Source organism: Parus major, chromosome 3 (genome assembly GCF_001522545.3).
Source record: "Parus major isolate Abel chromosome 3, Parus_major1.1, whole genome shotgun sequence".
Taxonomy (NCBI): Eukaryota; Metazoa; Chordata; class Aves; order Passeriformes; family Paridae; genus Parus; species Parus major.
This window is the reverse complement of record NC_031770.1, coordinates 81,045,898-81,070,105: the sequence shown is the minus strand read 5'-3', so window position 1 is coordinate 81,070,105 and position 24,208 is coordinate 81,045,898. Positions and strand designations below refer to the sequence as shown.

Here is a 24,208-nt window from a genome sequence, read left to right as displayed (position 1 = left end):
CTTACAAATAGCACTTTGATAATTCTGTGAAAGAGTTCAGACGGTTCAACTTCCCATGACCATAGTTTCTAATAGACTTTCAACAGGGTCCATCAGAAAGCAAATCAGAAGTAGTGTGAAGAATTCCAAACATATATCACTGGGTAACATTAAGGACTTCCCTTCTCATTGTCTGCAGTTTCTGTTATAGCTCTCTGCCTTCCATCATCAAAAGCAGAGCATTGGTTTAAATTTTCTAACAAAACTAAGTTCATGTTGCAGAGAACAGCCTCCTCTTCTGTGGGTGTAGCAAGCCTATCAAAAAAAGTCTAAGTGACATTTATATCAATGCAGGTCTTAACTCCTAGCTAGCAGAGAGAGTTTTGGCAATCAAGCTTCAATTTTTGAGTGTAGATATGCTTGGCTTCTTTTTGATTTTAATTAAAAAAGGCAACTAGAGACTTTTTCCCAAAGAAGGTCAGGCAACAGTCATTTATTTATTGACTTAAACAAGCAAAAGGTATCCTCAGACATAATGGCTACCACTTGAGCAATACAAATCAATGCTATTGAAGAACAGGGAACATCTTTTCCTTCACCCCTCCCATCCCAGAAGTAACAACAGAAACACCAGGACCCCTAGAGAAAAGAGAAGGAGAAAAATCATAAAAGGTACTTAGAATGAGCTGTAGAGTTGAAACGTCGACACTAAAATATCATTAGCTAATCTACCACATCACCACAATCACCTCAAAAACCAACATTCATTGTTCCACTTCCACCAGGTACCAAATATATAGCACTGTTTAACAGCGATTTCAATGTATTAACAACTGTCCGCAGCTGAAGCAGAACAGTAATTACTATTTATATTAAATTTGAGGCTACAGATAGAAAGAAAGGCTTCCATAGATTACAATGCACATTAGTGAAAAGAGTGTGGAGAAACAAAGCTACTTCTAAATTACTGTATATATCTATCAATCAAGCAATTTGCTCTGTACCGATAGCTCATTGACGACACAATATCCTGTCAGAGTATGGCAACTCTACTCACCCTGTGACAGTGTATCTGATGAGTGTATCTACGAAGAATTTATCTGTAAATCCCTTAAATTGTAGGCCCTGAAAATCCCAGTATGCTGCTCCTATGTGGGTGGTTTTTAATCAGACATCAGCAAAAAAAAGTAAACACCGCATGCAAAACAACTGTTACTAAATCATTTAGTCTTCCTTGTAACAGTCAAAGATGTGAGTAAGGCATTCCTCAGATTTAGAGAAAACATTAGGAGTCTTTAGTTTTGCAGGCAAGGAGACCTTTTATTTTAATCCATTAAAAGAACCCAAAATTGTCAGCAGGTGGCCACATCTATCCATGTTTCATTAAAATCACATAAAACCTAAGTACAAAAGCACCACTGATTATTGCTCTAGAAAAACTGCATGAAAAATTCAAATACACACAGTAAAAACATCACCATATGCACAAGACATAATTCTTTAAAGCAAGTGTATGGAATGCTGATCCAATTTTACACATACCTTGCAATATTAAGTTGATATTTATATAACTTGGCAACAATGGGAATTTCTAAAAGCACTGTTATGAGAAGGGAAATGTTCATATACAGTTTAATATGTCAACTATCATAGTCCTAAAAAAATTAGCATTTACAAAATACTTGATAAAAATATCTTTTAAAAGTTGTCCAAGAGGTACATAAAATCAACTCAAAATTTTCATGGTATTTCATTCATTCTTGTCACCTACAGATTCAGTTTTCTGAGCCTGTGGAGAAGAAAGAAAGAAATTAAATTACTTAGTGAAATGCTATTAGGTACGTAAATTCCCAAGCTATCCTTATTCCTTTGATTTCTTACTTGCAACAGCTCCAAACCTGTGTCCATAGTACATCTACGCAACAGGAACAGGCACAGTCACACACTTTTCTCAACTCATCGGTCCCAGCTTTTCAAAAGCAATACAAGCCTTACCTGCCAGCTTCCATGTTCACACTGAAAAGCACCACACTACCACCTGTTTCTATTCACTGCACACATGCTGAATGCTCTACCGCACCCTTAACTTTCACTGTTTCAATCTGCCCTTTTACTGACAGTGTGCTGGGTGGGGCACCTCTGGATGTTGAAACACTAACAGTTGAGCGAGATGCGAATCTGCAATAACATTATGGGCAATAAAAAGAAACATTATGAACATGCTAACAATGTCTGAAAGGCTGAATAATTAAGAAACACTGATTCAATCAGCAGGAGGTATGTGTGGAAAGTACCTCTTCAGCTTTATTTTCACCATTTTCAGATGGTGTAGTACCTTCCTTTGCAGCTTCTTGCTTTTCATCCTTCTTCCCTTTAGCACCTTTGCTGGCCTTTGTTCCAGGTTCCTTCTGACAGAAGATTAAAAACATGGCCATAGACGTTGTATGAGTAGCCAGAAGCCTGCATCTTTATCAAAACAACTTTCATATGAACTAAACAGCAAGTCTTGGCAAGCTTCACGTACTGGACTGAAACAGAAAACCATCTAAAGGCTACCTGGAAACTGTAAACTCACATAACTTACACAGAGACTCAACATTTCTAGAAAATGGTGGTGTTTGCTTCTTCAGTTTTTCTGCTCATTTTTTTCAGGGATACAAAACCACATCAGACTACTTTGGTAGAGCTGTCCAATGAGGTATATATAGGATATCTATGTGAACAAATCCAATTACAGTACATTGAAAGCTTATTCAGCCAAGCACAAACACCACACTTTTTCTGTAACTACAGCACTACATTTTCAATTAACATAAAATATTAAATTCGATTTTAAAAATTAAGCTTCTTTGCTGACTGTCCTTTTGTTACTTTGATAACATCTGTGGTGGTCATTCTATATCAATGAACAAACCAGCCAACACACTAGGGAAGCAAACTGATAAAAGTCCATCTGCAGCAACACAGAGCAGAGAATAGTTCCTTCTGATAAATTCTAACAGCCACAGTTTTATTTTGAGATTTGCTCTTAATTCCTATGTTGAAGTCTACTATTTTTTAATAAATCCTTCTCTGTGTACTTATTTATGTTTGTGATCTAGAGGTTAGCAAAGACATAGGTTAGGTAAAGTACAATGAGAAAAAAAATTGTAATGGTATTGCATTTACTATTTTACATCGGTATTTCAAGTAGTTCTGATAAACACTGGATATCTTTCACACAATCATTTGCTGCAAATTCTCAATGCAAAATGGCAATGATAGCTGCAAAGAAGCAATATGAAGGTCTGCCTTCCTTCATTCACTACATCTCCATACAGGAGTGGGACAGTGAGGAGAGAGCAGCAGTAATTCCAAGTTCCAGGGCAGCCTGAATTACTCCTTCCACCCCTCAGCTTCAATGTTACATAGGAGCTTAATTCGGAAGCTTACAGGTGGTATGAGCATAATTATAACTCTTCACCTACAAAAGAACAAACTAAGGAGTTGACTTCGTAAATCCATAACATGCAAGCTTTTAACAATAAAAATTAACTCCAATCTGTACCATCTTTCATTGTTTACTAGCAAGTTCAGAGTACACACTTGCTGTTTCCTGTTGAGGAGAGCAAGATTAATATATTCCTTACAAATGTGATCCAGTTAAGGGTTTGGAATAAAAAGATTACTGTATTAAAATGTTACTTACAGTAATATGATGAAGGATTTGAGTCACCCAAAATAAGCTTCAAATGTCTTTCATGCAACTTAGACTGGGTCTGTGACACCAAGCTCATCCCACAGGTAGGTTAAGCTACAGAAGCTACCACATTCCCTTCTTTATTAATACTCTTTTTAAGAGAGGAGCAGGAGGGACTCAGCAAGACTATTAGTAATTTTATATGATAAATCACACAGTGTTTAAAGTCAGAGTTTTACTTTCACATGTGGACTTGGTATCCTGGCACTTGCTCAACTGAGATGATAATAAAAGGACTTGAAAAATGGAAGTGTGAGGAGTGCTACACTCAGTGTCCAGCATGGGGGCTTTTTTTCCCAATAAAGCAATTGCTCTTATTCAACATTTCCCTTAGGCACAAATAAATCTACAGTTTCTGAAGTACATGATTTATATGCAAAAATCCTGAAAAGGTATTTCAAACACTAATAAGATTTTAATTTGACTGTAACTGGCCCAGAAAACCCAAACCATTCTATTTAAATATATTTAATTTCACCTTTAATTATAATTGTGCATTCTCAGCAACAGCCGGGCTTCAAGAACAGATAAGAGTTTCTCAGTACAAAATGAAGTACTGCACCTCTAGACAAGGAAACAGAATGATACAGTGTAATCTCAAATGCTTTTGTAGAAATTGCTAGGTCTCAGAGTTTACTCAACCAAGCCTGTACTTTTCAGGAAAGGTGTAGTAAAGGTAAAAATTCTTCTTAAACTAGCAATTCACTACAAACTAACATGGTCTGCATATCAAACAGGCAAGACATTTTCTTTGGGCCAGTAATGAGGCCAGGAAGGGGTGGAACAGAAAGAAAAGAATGATCTAATTTGTGTTTTTTTTCCAGGGAGGGGGGCAGGGAGCTGCAGAGGGCAGGGAAGACCATGCCTCAAAAAAAAAATGCTGTGAACTGAAAACTTTGCAACATAAAGGAGTATGCTTGCTTACTATTGGCTAAAATGATGGTAACTAAAAAGAAGGAGTATTTACCTTTGTTGTTTTCCTTGGTTTGGGTTCAGGTTTTGGTGGAGCAGGTTTCTATAAAACATTTTTAGTTGCACAACATGTTAGACACAGCACCAGAAGCCAGCCTGCTCCACACCCTGCTTCCCCCCACCCCACACCTTCCCTTACTTCCTGCTCAATAGTAGGCATCTAGAAGGAGTCTGAAAAACCTTACTGCACAAATGCACCTCACCTCTGTACACACCTGTTTGCATTAGTTCACTCATCTAGAAGTGAAAGTAATTTGGGGGGCATTCTATGAGTAAAACACAGAGATACTACTATTTGTAACTATTAAGAAAAACCCCATCAGCTATATGCTAACACAGAAGAGGAACTAAAACCAAGTACTAACAGTGGCATCAAATGAAGTTTTTGAAACATAGCTCCTTCTTTCCAGAGAAGTAGCTGCCTTTCCACAATTAACATCAGCCTGCAAAATGAAACAAAGTCAATACTGCACCTAACACACAGTTTTGCACTGAAGTGGGGAAATATATCTTTTGCAACCTGAAAACCAAAGATAACTTCATTGCTAGAGTTCTTAAATACCCCTCGGCAAGAATAAAAATTGAATCAAGCAAAATGTGAAAAACTTGTTTGGTCTGAGAAACCATATGTGCTTAGAAAAGAATATACCAGGAGGCACTATACATACTTACAGCTGACAGTCTTGCTGATCGTCTTGTGGGCTACAGGGAGAAAAAAAAAATAAAAATAAAAGAACGTTTTTATAGGCTTACAGAAAAAAGTATCCAAAACAACATAGTATCAGTATTTTCATAGAACAGCATAAAATATGCATCTACCAAAATATGTGTCTACTGCCAAACACAATTCACATCTTCCTCACCTTGGACACTCAAAATTTTAAAGGGACAGTGTGATGTGAAAGTTAGAAATAAAGTTGTTCAGGAATTATACCATCTAAACTGATGCCTTCTTGGGACTACCTAAAAACAGAGGTCAGACAAAACTAAGGGAACAAAAAGCGGTTATAATTATTGAAGGCCTTCAGGGATATTTTGGGCAGACAAAGCCCCCCCAGCGGCTACAGCTAAAATGGTCCACAGGTCAGAGGTTTTCATACTTTTATAAGCCTGGTCCATTTGCATATTGAGATTTAACCTTGCAATTACAGATTCAGGTGATGAAGTAATTTACCCCAATTTGGTCCTTCCCAACTCACTTTTGTTTACATTTCTTGGAGCCTGAGACAGTGAGGTGTCCTTGATTTCCAGGCCTAGAGAGGAATTGTTTTGTCTGACCAAAATGGGAAAGCAGTAGCTTTCCCATATTATTAGATATGGAGTTTAGAGTTATACTCCATATAAAGAATTGCAAGATTACAAATACATGAAAAATATAAAAGCTAAAATCCTAAGGCATCAAAATTTCCACACAGTTACATACCACACACACTCCCCCTTTTTACAAATACTTTGAGTCCCTTCCTGCTCTATGAAAGGTTCACAAATCCAATAAGCTTGACTACCTGCGCAAAGGACTGAACCTTTTTTAAACACACTTAGAATGATGTTTTAGAATCTAGCAGATGTTACATGTAGTAGTGGGCACAAATACCAACTGATTAACAGCTGAATTAAGTTAACATCCTTCTCTAGAGGATATCAGTGCACTAAAACTTCAAAATATGAAACTAAGTCCTTCCACTTCCTCAGTTCTCCATACACTTGCTCTGAGAGTCCAGGTGCACAAAGACAGCTGCAGGATGAGAGACAGAAATTATTTCTTCTATTTAAACTCAAATCTCAAAAGGAAAGACTCAAACCAGATATTCTGCTTCTCTCCAGCTTTCTTTATCACTTCAACACACTTTCCCTATTAAATTTTATTTCATCCTGCTCTTTGTCATAAATTTATTACTGAAGTCTTAAAAATACTTGTTAGCTTGTTAGTTCATTCACAATATTTTTGTGTTAATTAAAACAGAATATACAGCATGTTAATAAACTGAGCTAAAATCTGGTTTATGTCATAACACTAGAATTACACCTGTGGCCAAAACAAAAGGAGAACTAAACTGCAACAAATATACAACAGAACTCAGCTTAAAAAGAGAATCAAAAATTCTTCTAATTACATATTAAGTTGAGCTGAAAAAAATATGGCTCTGCACATCCTGCAACAGGAAAAAGCTCTTGTTAATATCTGAAGAATGCTGTAATTTGTGTTCATTGGAGCCATTCAAGAATTCTTAGTGGAAAGCAGTAGCAAATAGTTCAAATCTGCATCATGCAAAATAGAAATAAAAAAAAATACCTAAAGATATTTTCAGCTATGAAATATTTATGCATCACTAACAGAAAAAAGGTAAACCTCTCTTTTCTTGGCAATTTATCGTATCAACAGCTTAAGAAGCAGCCTAGAATTATTTTACAACACGATAAACTAAGCATTTCATTTGGTCAGGTAATCACAGAACCTCTAACTCAAGGTATTATTTTCTACAAATCTGCTTTCTTAACCAATTATTTCTATCCCTTTAACATTTAGGAACTGAAATATTTTGCCAGCATCTACTTTTTAAAGGATAATATGTTGATTTAGATAAGTTATAATTCTCTCCCCTACCTCCTGTTCCATAATTTGTTTGCCATAAGAAAGTCAGCATAAACCATAAGTTCTTCAAAAATGCTTGACAGCTAAGTAATTTTAATTCTCATTTGGAGTTTGTATTTTTGCGTTATCTGATTATAAGGAGGGAACTAGAGCCAAGTCAGCAAAGGTTACATTTTCATGTGCTTTGGGAACCTTCGTCCCCTCCAAATAGCTGTATTAACCCAGAAATTAGCAGTTCACCCAAGAGTTTGCTTGACACTGGCCCAGCAGCAAACATCTATGGAGAGAGCCTATGAAAAGGAGCAGACAGAACAATTCTGTGCATTCTCCTACTGCACCAGCTTCTGGAAATCTGGAGTTGCCAGCTTTTCAACCTGGATGTCACATACATATCACATGTTTAAACAGTCTTCAAGGGTTATTTTCTAGACAAATATTTAATAACATAGTACTTATTTACACTTTCAGTTTCCATAACATCCTATGTCAATGAGTTCCATAATGGGATTATGCATCATGTGGAAAATAAAAAGCAAAACCTTTCCCCTCTGCTGTCTCTCTTTTTAACTTCTTGCCTCTTACTTTCATTAGATTCCTCTAGTTTACAGCTTTCATGAAGAGTAATTCCCTAACTGCCTTTCTTCATGTTACTAATTATTTTATCACAACTTCATTATATAAAAGATGAAGAACCCTAGAAAACCCGTGTTTGTTTTTTTTAGTTTGGGTTGCTTACCATTTTTTTAAAACTGCTCTTTTAAAACTGCTCTCTATTTGTCCCACTGTACTTGGTATCCTTTTAATTCTATCATGGTCTCTATCAGGAGAGTTTCATTTAGTACTCCCATATCTGAGAGCACAAATTACTCTTGTGATACACTTGTGTTGCTTACTCTGTCCTCTAGCATTTTTTCCTATGTTCTAGATACTTTCTGTTTAGAACTACTGACATTCCTAATAACTATTCACTGTGATTTTACAATCTCTCCCCTGATTAACAGCTTGGTGACCACCACTGGGTCTTCCTCTCCCCCTGTGCATTAATCTGCATTTCTCCATATTGAATTTCTTTTGGTATTTTATCACTTGGTTATTTATCAGTTATATAACAGCCTTCTCAGCCTCTCTTGCTTCTGACTACTCCGACAATTTTTGTAAACTTTAGCAAACTTTGTAATTTCTTTAGTACTTTCTGTCCTAGAGATCATTAACAAATATATTCATCAGTAAAAGCCCAAAAAAATTCCAGTACTCCACTGATAATCTCCTCCTTTAAGAAAACTAACTTCCGTTCCTACGTTCTCTTCTCATAACTTTATATGTTAGAAATTCTTAGAAAGATCTTCAATGCTTGGGGAACCTTATGAAAAACTGCTCTTTACATGCAAGTAAACTACAGCACATGCCAATAGTTTCCTTACTATTTTCTTGATGAAATATGCTCCAAGACTCACAAAGATTCCATTCTTCTCAAGGTCCTGATTTAAATTTAAATTTGTCTGCCACAAAAGAAGGCAATCTAAAACAAATTCTCACAATTCTCTACCTGTTTTTTAAATTCACATTAAGGGCTGTGAAAAACAAACTAGCAAACTTTATTGTAGATACCAAGATATCACCAGCTGTCTTCTTGCCTTCTGTAACAAAATGTACTGTGGCCTTTAAACAAATCCAGTCAAAGAAAACACACAAATGTGTCAGCTGCTCCAGTTTAGAGTCTGGTATCTTAATTCAAGACACCCTCCCATCAGTCACTTAAGCTAAGAATAGTTTTGAAGTAGACTGGCTGAGGTGTGTGCATTAACCCTCTTCTGCCAACCCACTAGAGACAGAGCAACAGTTCCAGGCAGTAACATACTACATTATTACCACAAGATCCATCACAGTTTGTCTATGAAAGCCCTAAAACTTTCTCAAATTTATTTGGTGTACTAGGAAGTCATACAAATCCTCAGTACACCAAGAAGAAATCAAGACAGATAGGGTACAAATGTGGTTTACTGTCTTGACTCCCACTGAAAACAGCTCATCAGAAATGCCAGAGAAATGCATAATCTTCTGATACACATGACTGCAAATCTCCAACTAAATAATTACATGCCAAAACAGATTAAATATATATATATACTTGCCTCTTGTTTAGTTACTTTTGCTGCATCCTTGCCTTCAGCACCCTCTGGAGACTGAAAGAAAATATTAAATCAGTGTTTTTATTACAAACTTAAATGCATGCAGACAACAGCAAAACAAAGATTATGGTGAAGACTGACTGCTCTTTCCTTTGCAACAACTTAAAGCAGCCTGACAAATCTGCATTAGTATGTACAAGCAGCACTGTACTCAAACCAGTCTCTGTACCAAAACCAACCAAGAACCCGAGGACTGAGCACCAGGTACATACATATATCACACATCACCCCTCAGAGTCCCTCTAGCCGATTCACTAAAGCATCCACAGGCTCCAGTGGAAGCTCCATCTAATCAGGTGCTGGTAGCACAACAGTAGGAACTGGAAATCGGAGGTTTGCTCTATGACAGCTTTTGAAATCTTCAAGAAATTTAACACATTCTTTTTCCCAAACACAAACTTAACCTGTTATGAGATGAACCAAAAAAACACAGCATCACTGAAATTATGATTTCTTTACCTCCTTTACTCCTTTTTTCTCAGCCTCACTCAGCTGGAAGTCTTAGAAGTATCCTTACATCATATCTCACCTCCTCCATCGGAAGAGCACAATCAGTAAAACACTGAGACATTGCCAGGAAAGCTTGGGACAAATATATATCTTCTTAAGAACAAAGTATCAACTCAAACATTGTAAAACTAATCTTGCAGAGGTACTAGAAAAAGGTTGGTTAAATTATAGAAGGCGGGACAGGTGAAATCAAGCTTCTCTTTTGTTTACAACCCAAGATGTGTTCCTTCATCTTTTGCAAACATTTGTGTTTCCCAGGTAGAAGCAAGCAATTCCTGGATAAAGAACGAGCCGCAGCAGTTAGAGGAGAACTACAAGAATGGCATATTTCAAAAAGACATTTTACAGGCAGCAGAGAAAGCAATTTGGTTGTTGTTTTGTTTTACAATCAGTAAGGAAGCAGGCTAGTTATCTTTTCCCTTTTCTTTCCACGTCAATCTTAACTCAAACTTCCTCACAGATTTTGACACAAAATGTCTCTGAGTTAGAGAGCTGTGCTTCGGAGCAGAGAAAATGACCGACTAGTTTGCAGCACTTGACCAGTGCCTTCTCCTGGCATGGGGCTCAAACATACTCACAGAAGGACATCCCCCCACCAGGGAATAAAACGTGGCTTTGTTACTGTGCACTCTCCCGACAGAAAGGAGGCATGCCACAAGAGCAGCTGCTTTAAAAAAAAAAAAAAAAAAAAAGCCGAGGACTGATCATGTAAGTAGCTTGAAAACAGCAGGAAGTTAAGCAGCATCGCACAGCGCAGAGCAACTCAGAATAGCAACAGGCAGGCATCCAAAATGGAGCCTGACTGTTCCCTGTGCAACTGCAGCCTCACCAGTCACCTGCAGGATCGTTTCAGGTCTGCATTTCTAAAAGTCTTTCAGTTTGGTTACCAAGGAGTTATTACAGCTTGATGTTGTGATGCTGGACGCATCAGAAGTCAGAAAGAAAACAAAAACAAGTTACCCCATTATTCTTGTCAGTAACAATGTCCTGTGTCCTACATCTTTCCTCTTCGACTCACAATACAAGATATGCTCTGGGTATAGCTTTTCTGATGTACATGAGTTTGTAAGATCTGTTTCTTCCATATGAATTTCCTCAATTCTAACAAACTTGTGCTGCACCCTTTCCCCAAGAGGAAACTCAAATAGATCCTTCCTGTCCTGGGCAGGACCTATTTATATGGAAGTTCTCTGAGATTTTATAATCTTTTCCTCACAGTGGTCAAGAGACTTTAGATTTACTGGGTCAGGGACAGAAAGACAGCATGATCCATTTCCTTTGGAAGCCAAGCTAAAAATCTCATCTTAAGCTAAACTAAGTTGACTGACACTCCACAACCAGCCTGTTTTACCCTGCTTCACTTCTAGAAATCATAGAGCTCTGAGAGAGGGCTAAATTGTCCCAAGATGGCACTGCCACATGCTAGTAGCCTTGCAGTAGCTTCACAAGAGCTAACTCTCCACCTGCAGTACTGCACAGTTAACACACATTTGCCCCATTCTCTTTAGCACTTAGGAAAGAGAAGTCTCCCATATTTCTGACAGGGCAGTCTGATTTTAGATGCCAATACCACTTCTAGACAACAGATTAAAAAAACTGTTCATGAGGCTAACCACAGGGGGGAAAAAAAATCATATTAAAAGACTCTTAGTGCAACCACAACCTCTGTATACTAACTACTGTGATATATTACACAACATACTTCAATTAAGTTAGATAATTAATTAGCCCAGCATTCCCTCTCAAGTTAGAAAATCCAACAGCAATTCTGAAGGCCAAATAACTTTTCTCCATGGAGGGACATGGAGAATAATAATAATTTCAGAGGTGTGAATAAGCAGCAAGGGGTTCTGACATGCTCTCATTTCCATTTCAGACCCGCTCCCTCCTCTCTGCAAGTCCAGGCGTTTGGTGGCTGGGCTCATCCTCCCAGCCTTGGCTCCCCAGTACACTGGCACAGCTGTGAGGGAGGCCATGCCATGAGCAAGGTAATTGATCCAGCTGAAAAATAGCTTCCTGCTTAAACAAATGCATAAATATTATAATATATAGACAAATTATAAATATATAGTCTTTCCTGCTCCAGCAGAATCATTTTACTGCACAGCTGCACAAACAATTGAGTCAGTACAACAGACAAGAATGCAGTGGCACCGGGCAGCTGCAGGCAGCCTGCGACTCCATCTACTCTGTCCATCTATTGCAGCTGATAGACACACCAAAGAAATATATATGTCAGATATGGCTACAATGTATTTGTTAAAAGAGGAACAGAAACTTATTTTCCCCTCTATGAGTCCTGATGAGTCCCAGCTGATGTGGTTCTTCGTACCAGTTTTTGCAATACTTTCTCCTCTCCCTGGGGAAAAGATTTATTCACAAATGGATTTGTGCCAAGCATAGTTCCCAAAGAACTTGGCATGCCACGAGCAGAGACTGTCTGCACTACTATCTGGAGTCACAGGACTTTTATGCAGATACCACCAAAACCTTAAAGCCTTTGCCCTTAACTCTTCCACAGGAGCCCTTCCCCCATTTTTTGTCCTAGTGACAAACTACTGAAGAACCTCTGGTTTCAAAGCAACAAAATGTACTAAGCAACCCCTCCCCTTGGCACATTTTTCCCCATGACCTAATGCGATGGCTCACCGTATTTCACATGACACCCCAGCCACATTAAAATGCACCCTGAATACTGTGCTGTACATCGTAAAGCAGTCAGGAGCAGGGATACCCACACTGCAAAATCAAAGACCAATACAAGCACTGAATCTCTCGACAAGGGCAGTACTCCAGCCTCAGTAATTCTTCAGCTGTACTCCATCACATATGCCTGCATTGTATTTATAAAGTAGTCCCTATAAGCCTGCTGTTTGTGATACTGTATGGATGTCTGCAAGAGACAAAACATAAAAATAAAGCAAATAAAGACACAGATAACGGTGATTTTTTATTTTGTTTTGTCTACAAAAAACACCAGGAAAGAAGATGACCGGCTATCTTTAAATATGCTTTTGACATTTGAACTACTAGCAAGATTTAGGTTCAGATGACCACACATTTTGTCACATCTCAATTAGCACAAAATATTGGCAATAAGATTGCAACTTAAGCTGTAGCTTAATCAAGAACTGTCACAGCTGCATAACTTTCAAACTATAAGATTGTCTATCAGCAATCGGCTTTTTTCTTTTCCACTTGCTTTTACCCCAGCTATTTTTAAGAGCAACCTAGAAAATGACTTTGAGTGGATTGGAAAAAACAAAGGAATATTAATAGATGGTAGAGAATGTTGAAAAACTCCTGAAGGAATATTAACATTGAGCTTATTTGTATACATAGCCCTTTCACCAGCTGTGAAGTATACATAAGAACCAGTGTTTCCACACACCAAAGCAATACTGTAGTTTCTGCAAAGCCAACATTGTTACAGAACTGTTAGGTTGGAAACAGAAAACTAGACAACTGTTTTAAGTAAAAATTTAATAGAAAATACAGGTCAACTTCCTGTTTTTATTGTTCTTAAGGCAAGGGTATTTGCTCTGTAGTGCAGAGATGCACCACAAAAGAAACATAAAGCTTCATTTTTAAAAATCAAAACCCTGAAATATAAGCAGTATGTAATGGGAGTACAATAACCCAAATCAGTGAAGCCAATGATGTCTTTTGAGAGATCCAAAGATACACATTTGAACTTGCCTCGTCCAGCTTCTGGATAAATATTTTGTTTGCACTATCATGAATGCCTTTACTATAAAGAAGCCTATTAAAAAGCCTAAAAAATGAGAATACAAGTATGTGAGAAGTAACAGTCAGTAGAAGGTAGGTATAAAATTAAATAGATGGTTCATTCTCTGAAGGGTTTTATTACAAGCTGAAACTTAACACCTTGGCTCTGATGGGAGAGAAATTAGTCCTTTCATACCCACATGAAAACAAAACAAACAAAAAAAAAGCAGATGCAAATTTCATTCTAACTACCACATTAAGAAGTTAGAAATTAAAAAGGCAGAAAGCCTTAACTGTCCTAGCACATGAGCATTCTGAATAGCATTTCCTCCCTTCTTTGCAAGCTATTTGGTTCAGCCACATCTTGATACACTGCCTGCAAGGGGATTTGCCTGTAGTTTTCCTGGCTCACTCCTGCAGCTGCAATTTCCATGATGCAACATTTTTGGTCATTCCTCCTACAATTCTTTTCACCAACCAAAATAAGGTAAAAGCTTGAAAAAAATAAAAAAATAATAAAAAAATAAAAAAAGCACATTGTAAGAGGAGCAGACATATCAAGTACATAGTCTTTTTCAGGCTTTATTGCACTCTTTTCCTAAAATTTTTTACCCCTCATTTCTTTTTGACTAGAACTATGCATTATACTACATTTAATGCCATGAATGGTTTCCCCATACATGCTATATCTTCTAATTATTTATCTTCAGAGCAGCTCTGAATTTTGAGCTACTTCATAAATGTAATTAAAATGCTATTTATTTCTTGGTTAGATTAATGAAGACTACATGTTGACTAATTTAACACCAACCAACTCCTGCAATACCCTTCTAACTATTGTTTCCTCATTTAGCTCCTCCAGCATCTTATCATTAACCTTTGTTTACAACTAGTTCTTTGATCTGTTTTCAACAGATAGAACAATGCTCACTGCCAAGCCAGTGTGAATTAGCTTTGCAAGTAAAATTAATTCCCTCTAATAAATGCTTTAAGAAACCAGGTATTCTTCCTACTACAGAGCTTCATTTCTTTTTTTCTACCAAGAGTCTGATCCTGGATGAGGAAAATCTATGCATCCTGATAATCAAAAAAAAAAAAAAATTCTGCCAGAACCACAAGGGAAATACAGCATAAAAAACTGCTTAGTGGCAGGCTGGATTTTTTAAATACTTATCCAAAATTGTATCTGTCTTGCTCTCTTTCAAAAAATGAGGTTGTGTTTTCTTGTAAATACATGTAAGTAAGTCCTTCACCAAAAAAACCTCAAAACAAACAAAACCAACTACACAAAACCCCATGCTGCTTAAGTATTTCTTCTTTAAGTACATAATTTTTAATATTTTTGTTAATAATTATTACAATATTATAACATTTTATTCTTAGAAATTCAATCCCTCCATCTTATATCTGTTAAGAGCAGAATACCTAATTTTCTAATTCCTTGGGGGAGAATGTCAAGATCATAAAGCTCTGGGAAGATGAATGGTACTTAAAAGTTTAAAGACAAGCATTATAATACCTTGTATTAATATGCTAATTACATATTAATTGGGAAAAATCAGGGAAAACACTTCCTGATCAAGGTTCCCACTCTTGCTTAAAAGATTCAAGCCAGAGTGACTTGTTGACATGTGATGCATTTTCAAAAAATATACAAGAAAATAAGAACACCAAAAGCCATAAATAAAATCTGTAGGCGCAGAAAATGCATTTTATTAATATCCTTAATTCTTAAGATAGGTGACTTCTGTGAGCTTTACGCTCTTCCAGACAAGACAGCAAATCAACTTAGAATTGGGGTATTTCCTGATAACTAAAACCAGACAGAATAAGTGCTTTTCCAGAAGAGGAAATTCCTTCATTGTAGATGGAGGTTTTGCTATTCCCACTGAAAAAAGGGTCAAAGATTGACAAATATAATTGAAAATGCATTTATATTTGATAGGATATTAAAAAAAAAAATATCTCATAACTGGTTTGTCTTTTATTTTTCCTTTCAAGTTTCCCTTCCCCGTAGTCAGTTTTTGAACATGACATCTACCTATGGCAAAGTGAAAAAGTAAGAACAGTTTTTAGAGGCTCAGACTTTAAAAAAACCCCATAGAATTGTAATTTAAAATTAGACAGACAGTCCCTTTTCAGACAGTGAAGTAATCAGTTCCATTTTGAAAAATACAGATCAGCCATGGAGGCAGAGAGCACCGAGCATTTGAAATTGTTCAGCTTTCCCTGAACACCAGATGCGAAAATTCAGCTAGATAGTGAGTAAATTCTTTGTCACTGTATTTGCTTAACCATTTTACTGCCACCATAAAATAAAAAGGCAGATTCAAAAAATATAACTGATAAAATCCAGTCCCTAATATTACTTCTCTAACTTTCAAAGCTGATGACAGTTCTGCAATGAGATGAATCTGCTGAACTCGTCCAAGTCTACATATAGAGGCAATTTTTAAAACCTTCAAGATTATGTTCCAAAATTTTTATTTAAATAGAACTGATCAGATTTGCAAAGTAAAACTAGCACATAGTACTTTTGAAAAAAAAAAAAATATCTAAAAATAGAAATCACATTTAGATAACTACTTTCAATAACAACTGATTCCCTAAAATAACCACCTCTGACAAACCAAAATACTGTGAAGGACTGAAAAGAGGTGTTTAATTCCTCTTCTGCCAGAGGACATTACAGATTACAGTGACAAAACCCACAATAATCCAGAAAAATGACCTTTTTAGTTGTTGTTTCAACTAACTGCTAGTACAGAACATCAAGCCTCTGAGGTGATGATAGCAGGTACCAAAACCACAACTGGTACGAAGCCTTAGATACACCCATCTCTCGCAGTAACAATTATAGCTGTGGTTCAAAGGAAAATTGCTCTACAACAGCCAGAATGAAGAGCTTCAGAGGCAACCAAAGCGCAGCTTCAAGATAAGAAAAAATTAAAACATCTCCAAGTGGGCACAGGTGGGATACGGAAATGATGCAGAGAGGTAAAGGATGATTTCTTTCTACAACTAGACCACCGACACAACTCTGCTTGAGAGGAGCAAAACACTGCAGAGGTAAAAATGTCCTTAGATCTTCATTTTCAATAATGGAAGCTACTACTGACTCAGGTAGTACTAGGTCAATGGAGAAAGTATGTGGGATGAGCAAACATACCAACAGTCCCAACAAAGCTGGCAGTGATGGGAACATCCACAATTCTTTTCTGCAGATAGATTCCAACATTCTTAGGGAACACAGCATTTTTTATTTGCAGCTTTCACTGTTACCAAGAACACCAACTCTTTACTATGGGAAGACAGGAGCTGTATCTCCAAAAACTGGTAACTTCCAAAGACACCAAGGGGGTAAAAACCCACAAAACAAAAGACAAGCCTGATGCCTCCTCCCTCTGGTGCTGCAAGGATACAATTTGAGTCCTGAGTTGTTCTGATTATTGTAATGAATTAAAGAATACTCCTCTAGTAACCCTGAGTTAGGGACAATCAAATCAAAGATGAATGTCTGGCTGCTGCTAAGAATCTTCCCACCTAATCATTCCTGCCAATTCCAGCTTAACTCTTTGCGTCAAGGTAGGGGAAACTAGATCAGCAGTCAGGCCTACCCGAAAACTACCTCAAACAAATACGATATCCCACAGGTTAAATCAGAATAAGAACAGGGATGGGCATCTGGAATGTCTGCTTCCAGCCTGTATATGCCAGCTTGAAGTATCTGTTGAACTGCTGTCCAAACTGTGAAGTCACACAATGCCAATTTTGCTGACAATAAAATTAGTATAAGAGCACCTTACTTCTAACTTGCATGCAGCCAGCTCCTCATTCCCAGCCTACTCCTTTCTAATAGGTTACCACACATTCATTGTGCCACTGTGCAGCATCTCTAAGCTTGATCAGTAAAATGACCCAGAATTAAAAAAAAATTCCAAATCATGTTCAAACCTGTTCAGCAGACAAACTCTAAGAGTCATGGCCTGAAGGGTAATTTGAGAATATTGAAGCAGCCTTTTGGCTACTGGACCATGGGATAAATCACAGCGCTAGCCAAGTGCAGGTAAGGAACAGGAAATAAATGGTGGCCATGATGATCATACCAAGTGCTAGCTTCCAAGAAAAATCTCTGGATCTGGTTTACTTACACTCTAGGCAAAATACAGTATTATAGAATATCCTGAGTTGGAAGAGACCCACAAAGATCATGGAAGTCCAACTGCTGGCCCTGCACAGGACAGCCCAAGAGCCATGCCCTGTGACTGAGAGCATTGTCCAAACGTTTCTTGAACTCTGTCAGGCTCAGTGCTGTGACCACTTCTCTGGGAAGTCTGTTCCAGGGCCCAGCCACCCTCTGGAAGAAGAAACTTTTTCTAATATCCAACCTAACCCCCCCACCAACACAACTACAGGTCATTCCCTCAGGTCCTGTCACTGTCACCACTGAGCTCAGTGTCTGCCCCTCCTCTTCCCCTCACAAGGGAGTAATTCATTTCATACAACTCCTCTAAAGGAATGATACACCTTGGAACACATCTTTCCTATACACACCTACTGTTTGGGTATAAAAAGCAGAGAAAGTCAAGTTTTCCAAGTAGCACAGATGAAAAGCAACCTTAAACTAAATAACACATAGGTATATTCTACTCACATACATAACTACATTCCATTTACACACAGAGATTTTTAATTTTTTAAACTTAACAACATGGATTGTATGTACAAAAGAACATTGCCTATATCTGAGTGTTGAACTACCATATATAGAAAGATTACATGCACCTAGTCAATTTTGAAGCCAGAGTTGATGACTTACAAAGATGATACTACTATGCTTTAATGTGCCAAAGAAGCATGAAGAATAATTTTTAATTGACAATTCAGTGAAAACCTTGGAATTTTTAGGTTGCCTATTCATTAAGTCCAGTTGTATTTTAGTGTACTCTAAGAAGAAAATTCATATACATTGCCATCAAATGCTAATAAATGAGTCAGATCTTTACAGACTGGTATAAAATTAACAGAAATGTTTTAGATCATTAAATCCTTGGTCAATGATATTTTAATCTCTATAACACAATAACAATAATAATAGTAGCTAAAATGACATAATTATCTCTAAGTTAAAGAGTCTCTAATAATAAACAAACAAATATTTGCTGCGTGTATCTAATAGCCATGTAAACTTCATTTACTGCAATGTGGCACAGCAACATTGCTCAAGCATGTTTGTTCTTCACTGCCACTGAACACTGCTTCCTTGCTTTATATCCAAGTATTTCATGTGCAGATAAAAGTTTTTGATCTTTTCTGCTTAATTTTTCTATGAAATATGTAGATCCTTTGAGCCAGTCTGGTCAACTGACTTTGTTGGCCTTCTTGAAGCAGACCAACGAGGCAGTTTTCAATTGCTTTGAAACATCTCAAGATTTAAAATTCTGCAATAGTTACAAAACCAGTACAATTTCTAAAATTGTTAGCGGCAAAACATCCTTCTCCCTTCTACTAGAAGGCTCCTGCAATCTTTTAAGATGCTCTGACACATCTGTTCTGTTTATCTTGCTTGAATTTAAAGTGCATCTCTGCACAGCAGTAATTTTACCTGTCCCTGCAAGGCATGCTGAAGGTAGAAGTCCATGAGGACTCTGCTGAGACATTAGACAGAAATTTGTCAAAGTCTGTCAGTGACAGATGCAAAGAAGGGCATCTTCTGCTGCTGCTTAGCCTGTTTTCCAGTAGTTACTGAATGCTCTAGGAGTGACCTACCAGAAAATGTGGAAAGAAAAACTACCTTTTTCAGAGCTGTGACTTTTGCTTTTAATTCTCATGGACTGGGAGAAAGAAGAAAGCAGTCAGCATGAAGGCAGAGTGAGTCCAAGTAAAAATCTGGAAAAAGAAGTGGACAGAATAGGAGTGGGGAGAGGGCAGCAGCCAAGACATCTGGATCTGGTAGTGACTCCCTTTTCCTTTCTATTCTATAATCACCTACAGACTGTGAAATGAAATACAGAACCTCCCTCATTTCTATGTCTCCCTGCTAACAGAGAGTCCCTTGTGCTCTAGGATAAACTAAAGAGTGGCTTTGCAACAGAGAAAGAGCTTCCAATCCCAGTGTTGAAATAATTTATTGGGAAGACGCAGGTCCCCACGTCATCACTGGAGCTTCTTTCCAGACCAATAGCTTCAAAGTGGAGAGAACCTTTGAAAAAAAACCTACTATGTTAAATATATCACATTGATGCAGACTGAATCACAGCTGAAGTATCAAGCCATGGAAAGGGATGTGAAATGGAACTGAAGAGAATTTGAGTATACTTCATACTGCTGCACCATGAGCACAAACTCACCTGCTACTATGCTTTGCATAAACCTGGACTTCATTCCACAGACCAAAGAAAAACAGCAAGATTATTCAGAGACACAGCCAAAAAGACCTGTCACCTGCAGGACCTCAGCTCCATTAGTTGGCTGATCACAAACAAGTTGCTCCAGCAAAATTTTAGAGAACTGGTTACTATTACAAGTTTCTCAGTTTCCATGTACACAGCACAAATCAAGAAGACAAATTTGGCAAAGTAGCAACAAATGCACCACTCAAAAGTGCAGGAGGTGCTTATTAGTGGGAAAAAAAACATCAGGACAGACTTCTTAACTTAAGAATTCAAGATAAAAGGACCATTCCAAACAACTAAGCAATTTACTTTTGTGCCTCATTTCCCCTGTTGGTGGATGAATATGGTAGATATTCTATTTGAATATTCGTGACACTTCAGAAATAAAATCTTAGACAGAAGAATTTCACAAAGAGAACTAGGTTTAGGTCCAGATAAAAAAAGCATAAGGAGAATTTAGAAGCTCTAGGTTAGTACCTGTAAGAACATGCATTTAACCCCAAAGGTTAGAAAATACAGTGATTAGATACCTGGCTGGTAAAACAATCAGTAAGCATCTCACAAAAAATCGTATGATCACATAACTAAATGCACTATGATAGGACAACAAGGTGGTCCCTTCCAACATCTGCTAAAGAAGCAGCATTACAAGCAAAATACACAGCGGGTTTGTTTTTTAGCAGCAAATATAACCAAGTACCTTTGACTTTAAAGAAAGTGAATTTGCATAGTGGAATGGGAACCTGTCCCAGATGGTCTCTAGTATATCTTCAAAGCATCAACTGTACTGCAGAAACTACATTCCTGACTAAAAGGAGCCAGCAAATAATCAACTGAAATGGCCAATTAGACCACAATATTTTTTTATTTGCTCTGAAACAATAACAATATTCAAAGATGGCAATGTATATAAATTATAAAAAAAAAAAATTACTTAAGTTGCACTTAGTCCTCACATCTGATTCAACTCTGTTTTCAAAACAACAAGTGAGAGGCAGGTGGTATTGCACAGATTCAGATTAAAGAGCAAGTTGGGTCGCTTTGGAGTGCAATCCCAACTAAATGACAGGTTCCCCATCCAATACGGACAAGTCACCACTTAACCTATTAACGTCCCGCAGACATGATGCACATTCACAAGGCAAGTGTCATTCATCTTGACCTATGCTTCTACACTTGTATGTGACCACACCACGATTCTCCTTGTCATCTGGTACAGAATGGTTCTTCATCCTTTTATGGATAACAGTGAGATATGTTTCAAGGTCAAGGAGTTGGTCAATATGACCCAAGAGCTAATTCCACAAAGACAAATGAAAAGCAAAACACCCCAACCCACTTCAAGGCGTTCTTTCTATCAATACCACAACAAGCATTCTGGTTTATCCCACACTGGCATGCCATTCTTCTTGAGAAAAGGCCATGTTCACACAACAGCATGTTACTACAACAGATGAAGGGTATAGAAATGAGCAGTCCAGAGTTCAACTCCTTTTTGCTTTAGCACAGTATTTAACACAGAGTAAGTTCTTCATTTTCTCTGTGACCCTCAAGCACTGAGTAATGATATCCCAATATCCTATGCAACAGCCCTCTAGAGAAGGGGAGGCAGCTTACAGTGTTTTGTTCGTAATATTCATAATGAACATAGAGCCAGGGACTTAGAAAGTGACTTGAGTTTACACAGAGATGAGAAACATCAGAGATTAAAAGAAAAGAAAAAAGACAGCTTAGATAACTACAGATACACAAAAATTGACACAGGTGGATTTAAGCCCTTTCTGCAATATTATTTACCTACCCTTGTAACAGTGAAAATTTCTCATTTTGACTTTTGATGTTTACTTCTTTACAAAATTTTCCCTGTTAGAAGCCTTTATACAAGTTAGAAATTTTAAGAGAATTGACTATTAATTGCATGTGATGGTTTATCAACATGTCAAAACCGTCCGGTGTAATTATTTAGTTACTGCTGCATCACCAACTTCTCACTCTGCGGATGTTATTCTGGAACAAAACTGACTATTGTAAAATACTACAATTCTACTTTTCTTAAAAAGCAAAGCCATTAATCATACACTTTTTCTGGAACCAGTGCTTCCCAAAACCCACACTTCGTATATAATCTTTAAATGCAATTCTTTACCCATACAATGCTAACCAAAATAAAATTCCCTACGCTGTTAAAATTCATCTCCATTGCTCTCATCCCATATGCAATGCTTTCAGTACTTTTTAAAAATAATCTTCTATAAATGAGACATGCTCTTATGGACTTACTACTCAAAGGTAGTTTCCCTTAATAACCATTTCACAACAGACCACAAAACCTACAGGAGTATCTTTAACTCTACCTGCACTTAAGAAGGACAGCCTGAAACATCTGTAGTGTAAGAACGCAGAAGAGCAAAGTAAACGGGGTAGGAAGTTCACATGGTTTCAAAAGCTGGGGGGTCCTGTGTACACAAGATAATTTTCAAGTTTCTCCTGGCAACAAGCAAGAGCACTAAAAGCACAGAAGCACATGAGGGTGCAATGACAGAAAAGCAAGAGGAAAAAAGGCCCATCATTCACCGACTTCAAGCCCAGTTATTCCAATCAAGTGCACAGTTGTATGCATTTTCAGAAGTGGAATCAGGCCCTCACCTATGAATTAAATAATTCGGTAACATACTTGACAATTTGACATTTTGATACCTCCCATAAGGAACAAGCAAAGGATAAGTAAACACCAAGTTACCGGGAAGGCATCATCAACCTGTAACTTTATTAAAACAGATTTCAGCCCCAGCCCAGAAATGGTGTATTAGGAAGTCACAGGTGACATTTGGGAAAAACACAAATTGCCTTGCCTTGGCTGACCTAGTTAAAATTAAAGGACTGCAGCTATCATTTTTTGTCATTGCACGTACTAATGTCGAGTCTCTCGTTACACTCTGTCAGCCTGGAAGAGAACCCTAGGAAGGCAGGCAAGTTCTCGACGAGGATCTCCAGCAGCAGGGCCTCCCTCGGCCGCCCACCCCCGGGGCCCTGCAGGGGCGGGAGGGGGCCGGCTGCCACCCTCCGGGTTCAGCCCGCCTTCTGCCAGCGCCGAGCGCTCCCGGCGGCCGCGCAGCCACGGCTCCGCTTCCAGCGGGCACGGCAGGCGCAGAAAAACCCCCACACCGCCGAGCCCTGCCGCTCAGGGGCCGCCCAAGTTTCATTCTCTGGGGGAAGGCGGTCTCACGGCCGGCTCCCTCCCGAGGAGGAGCTGCCCGCCCCGAGGTGCCCGGAGAGCGGGGATCGGACGGCGGCGGGGCCCCTCAGCCCCGCACGGCTCCTTCGGCGCGGCGGCGGCCGCGGGCGCTCCCTCGGGAGGCGCCGCCCCCCGCCCCCGGGGGCCCTGCCCGGATGGGCACCGGAGTTGGTACATACGGGTCTGCCGCGGGAGGCGAGAAGAAGGGTGTAGTTTGTTTTAAACATGGCTTGCCTCTCCCGTCCTCCCTTTTACCTCGGAGCCATCGCTCCGGCGCGGCGGGAAGCGGCGGGATCCGGCGGCCCCGGGTGGGGGCTGCCTCCTCCCCGCCGCGGCGCCGGAGTTTGCGAGCAGGAAACTCCTCCCGCGGGGGCCAGGGGCGAAGCCGCAGCTGCTGCAGCGCTTCTCCTCGGCGGCGGAGGAGGAGGAAGGTGGGGGCTGGAGTTGTGATAGCGACTTCACCCCCCGGGGAGGGGGCGACACCGCCCCGCGCGGCACCGGGAAAGTAAACAGGCGGCGGGGAGCGGCGGGGCGGGGTGGAGGGGGCTTGCAACAGGCAGCAAAATGCCCGGGCTCGGGAGCCATCCGCGAACCCCAGCGCGAACGGAGCGGCGGCGGGAGAGCGGCATGAGAGCAGCGGGCACCCCCGGCCCCTGATGCGCGCTTCACCCGGCGGCCGCCGCTCGGCCCCCCCTCCCGACCCCACCCGGGGAGGCAGGACCCGCCGTACACCGGGGGCGCCTCACCTTTCTCTTCGGCATAATGTCCCTGCTCCGGGCCGCCAAAGTAAAGCGACCGAAAGAAGCTCCGGCAGAAGCGCGGGATCCGCCCGGTGGTGGCGGTGGCGGCGGCAGCGGCGGCGACAGC

General features: G+C 39.2%; 1 protein-coding gene and 1 long non-coding RNA gene across 8 annotated transcripts in view; one reads left to right on the top strand and one right to left on the bottom strand.

Annotated features, from left to right (window-relative positions):
* Positions 1-452: 452 nt before the first annotated feature.
* Positions 453-24,202, bottom strand: HMGN3 (high mobility group nucleosomal binding domain 3). Of its 7 annotated transcripts, none has more exons than XM_015623152.3 (6): positions 24,088-24,202; positions 9,416-9,466; positions 5,363-5,392; positions 4,686-4,733; positions 2,274-2,387; positions 453-1,768 (listed from the first exon to the last, which is right to left on the bottom strand). In XM_015623152.3, the coding sequence occupies exons 1-6, from the start codon at positions 24,100-24,102 to the stop codon at positions 1,730-1,732; spliced, it is 297 nt and encodes a 98-aa protein (XP_015478638.1). In that variant the 5' UTR covers positions 24,103-24,202; the 3' UTR covers positions 453-1,729. The 7 variants fall into 7 exon arrangements, with proteins under 7 accessions (XP_015478638.1, XP_015478639.1, XP_018861716.1 ...); XM_015623153.3 differs by having other exon boundaries at positions 2,315-2,387; XM_019006171.2 differs by lacking the exon at positions 24,088-24,202 and adding an exon at positions 23,521-23,583.
* LOC117244075 overlaps positions 23,562-24,208 on the top strand; it is a 3,172-nt gene continuing 2,525 nt past the window's right edge. Inside the window, exon 1 of the long non-coding RNA XR_004496480.1 lies at positions 23,562-23,772. This is a non-coding gene — a long non-coding RNA (uncharacterized LOC117244075). The remainder of the gene's footprint in view (positions 23,773-24,208) is intronic.

What these genes read in the sequence shown, in the direction of transcription:
- HMGN3 (XM_019006171.2), bottom strand. Translation starts at nt 23,568, where the DNA reads ATGTTTAAAACAAACTACACCCTTCTTCTCGCCTCCCGCGGCAGACCC. An exon ending in CAAAAGTAACTAAACAAGAG is followed by an intron (nt 5,393 to 9,415) that starts GCAAGTATATAT and finishes TTCTCCCTGTAG; the next exon opens with CCCACAAGACGATCAGCAAG. An exon ending in AACCAAGGAAAACAACAAAG is followed by an intron (nt 2,388 to 4,685) that starts GTAAATACTCCT and finishes ATCTTCTGTCAG; the next exon opens with AAGGAACCTGGAACAAAGGC.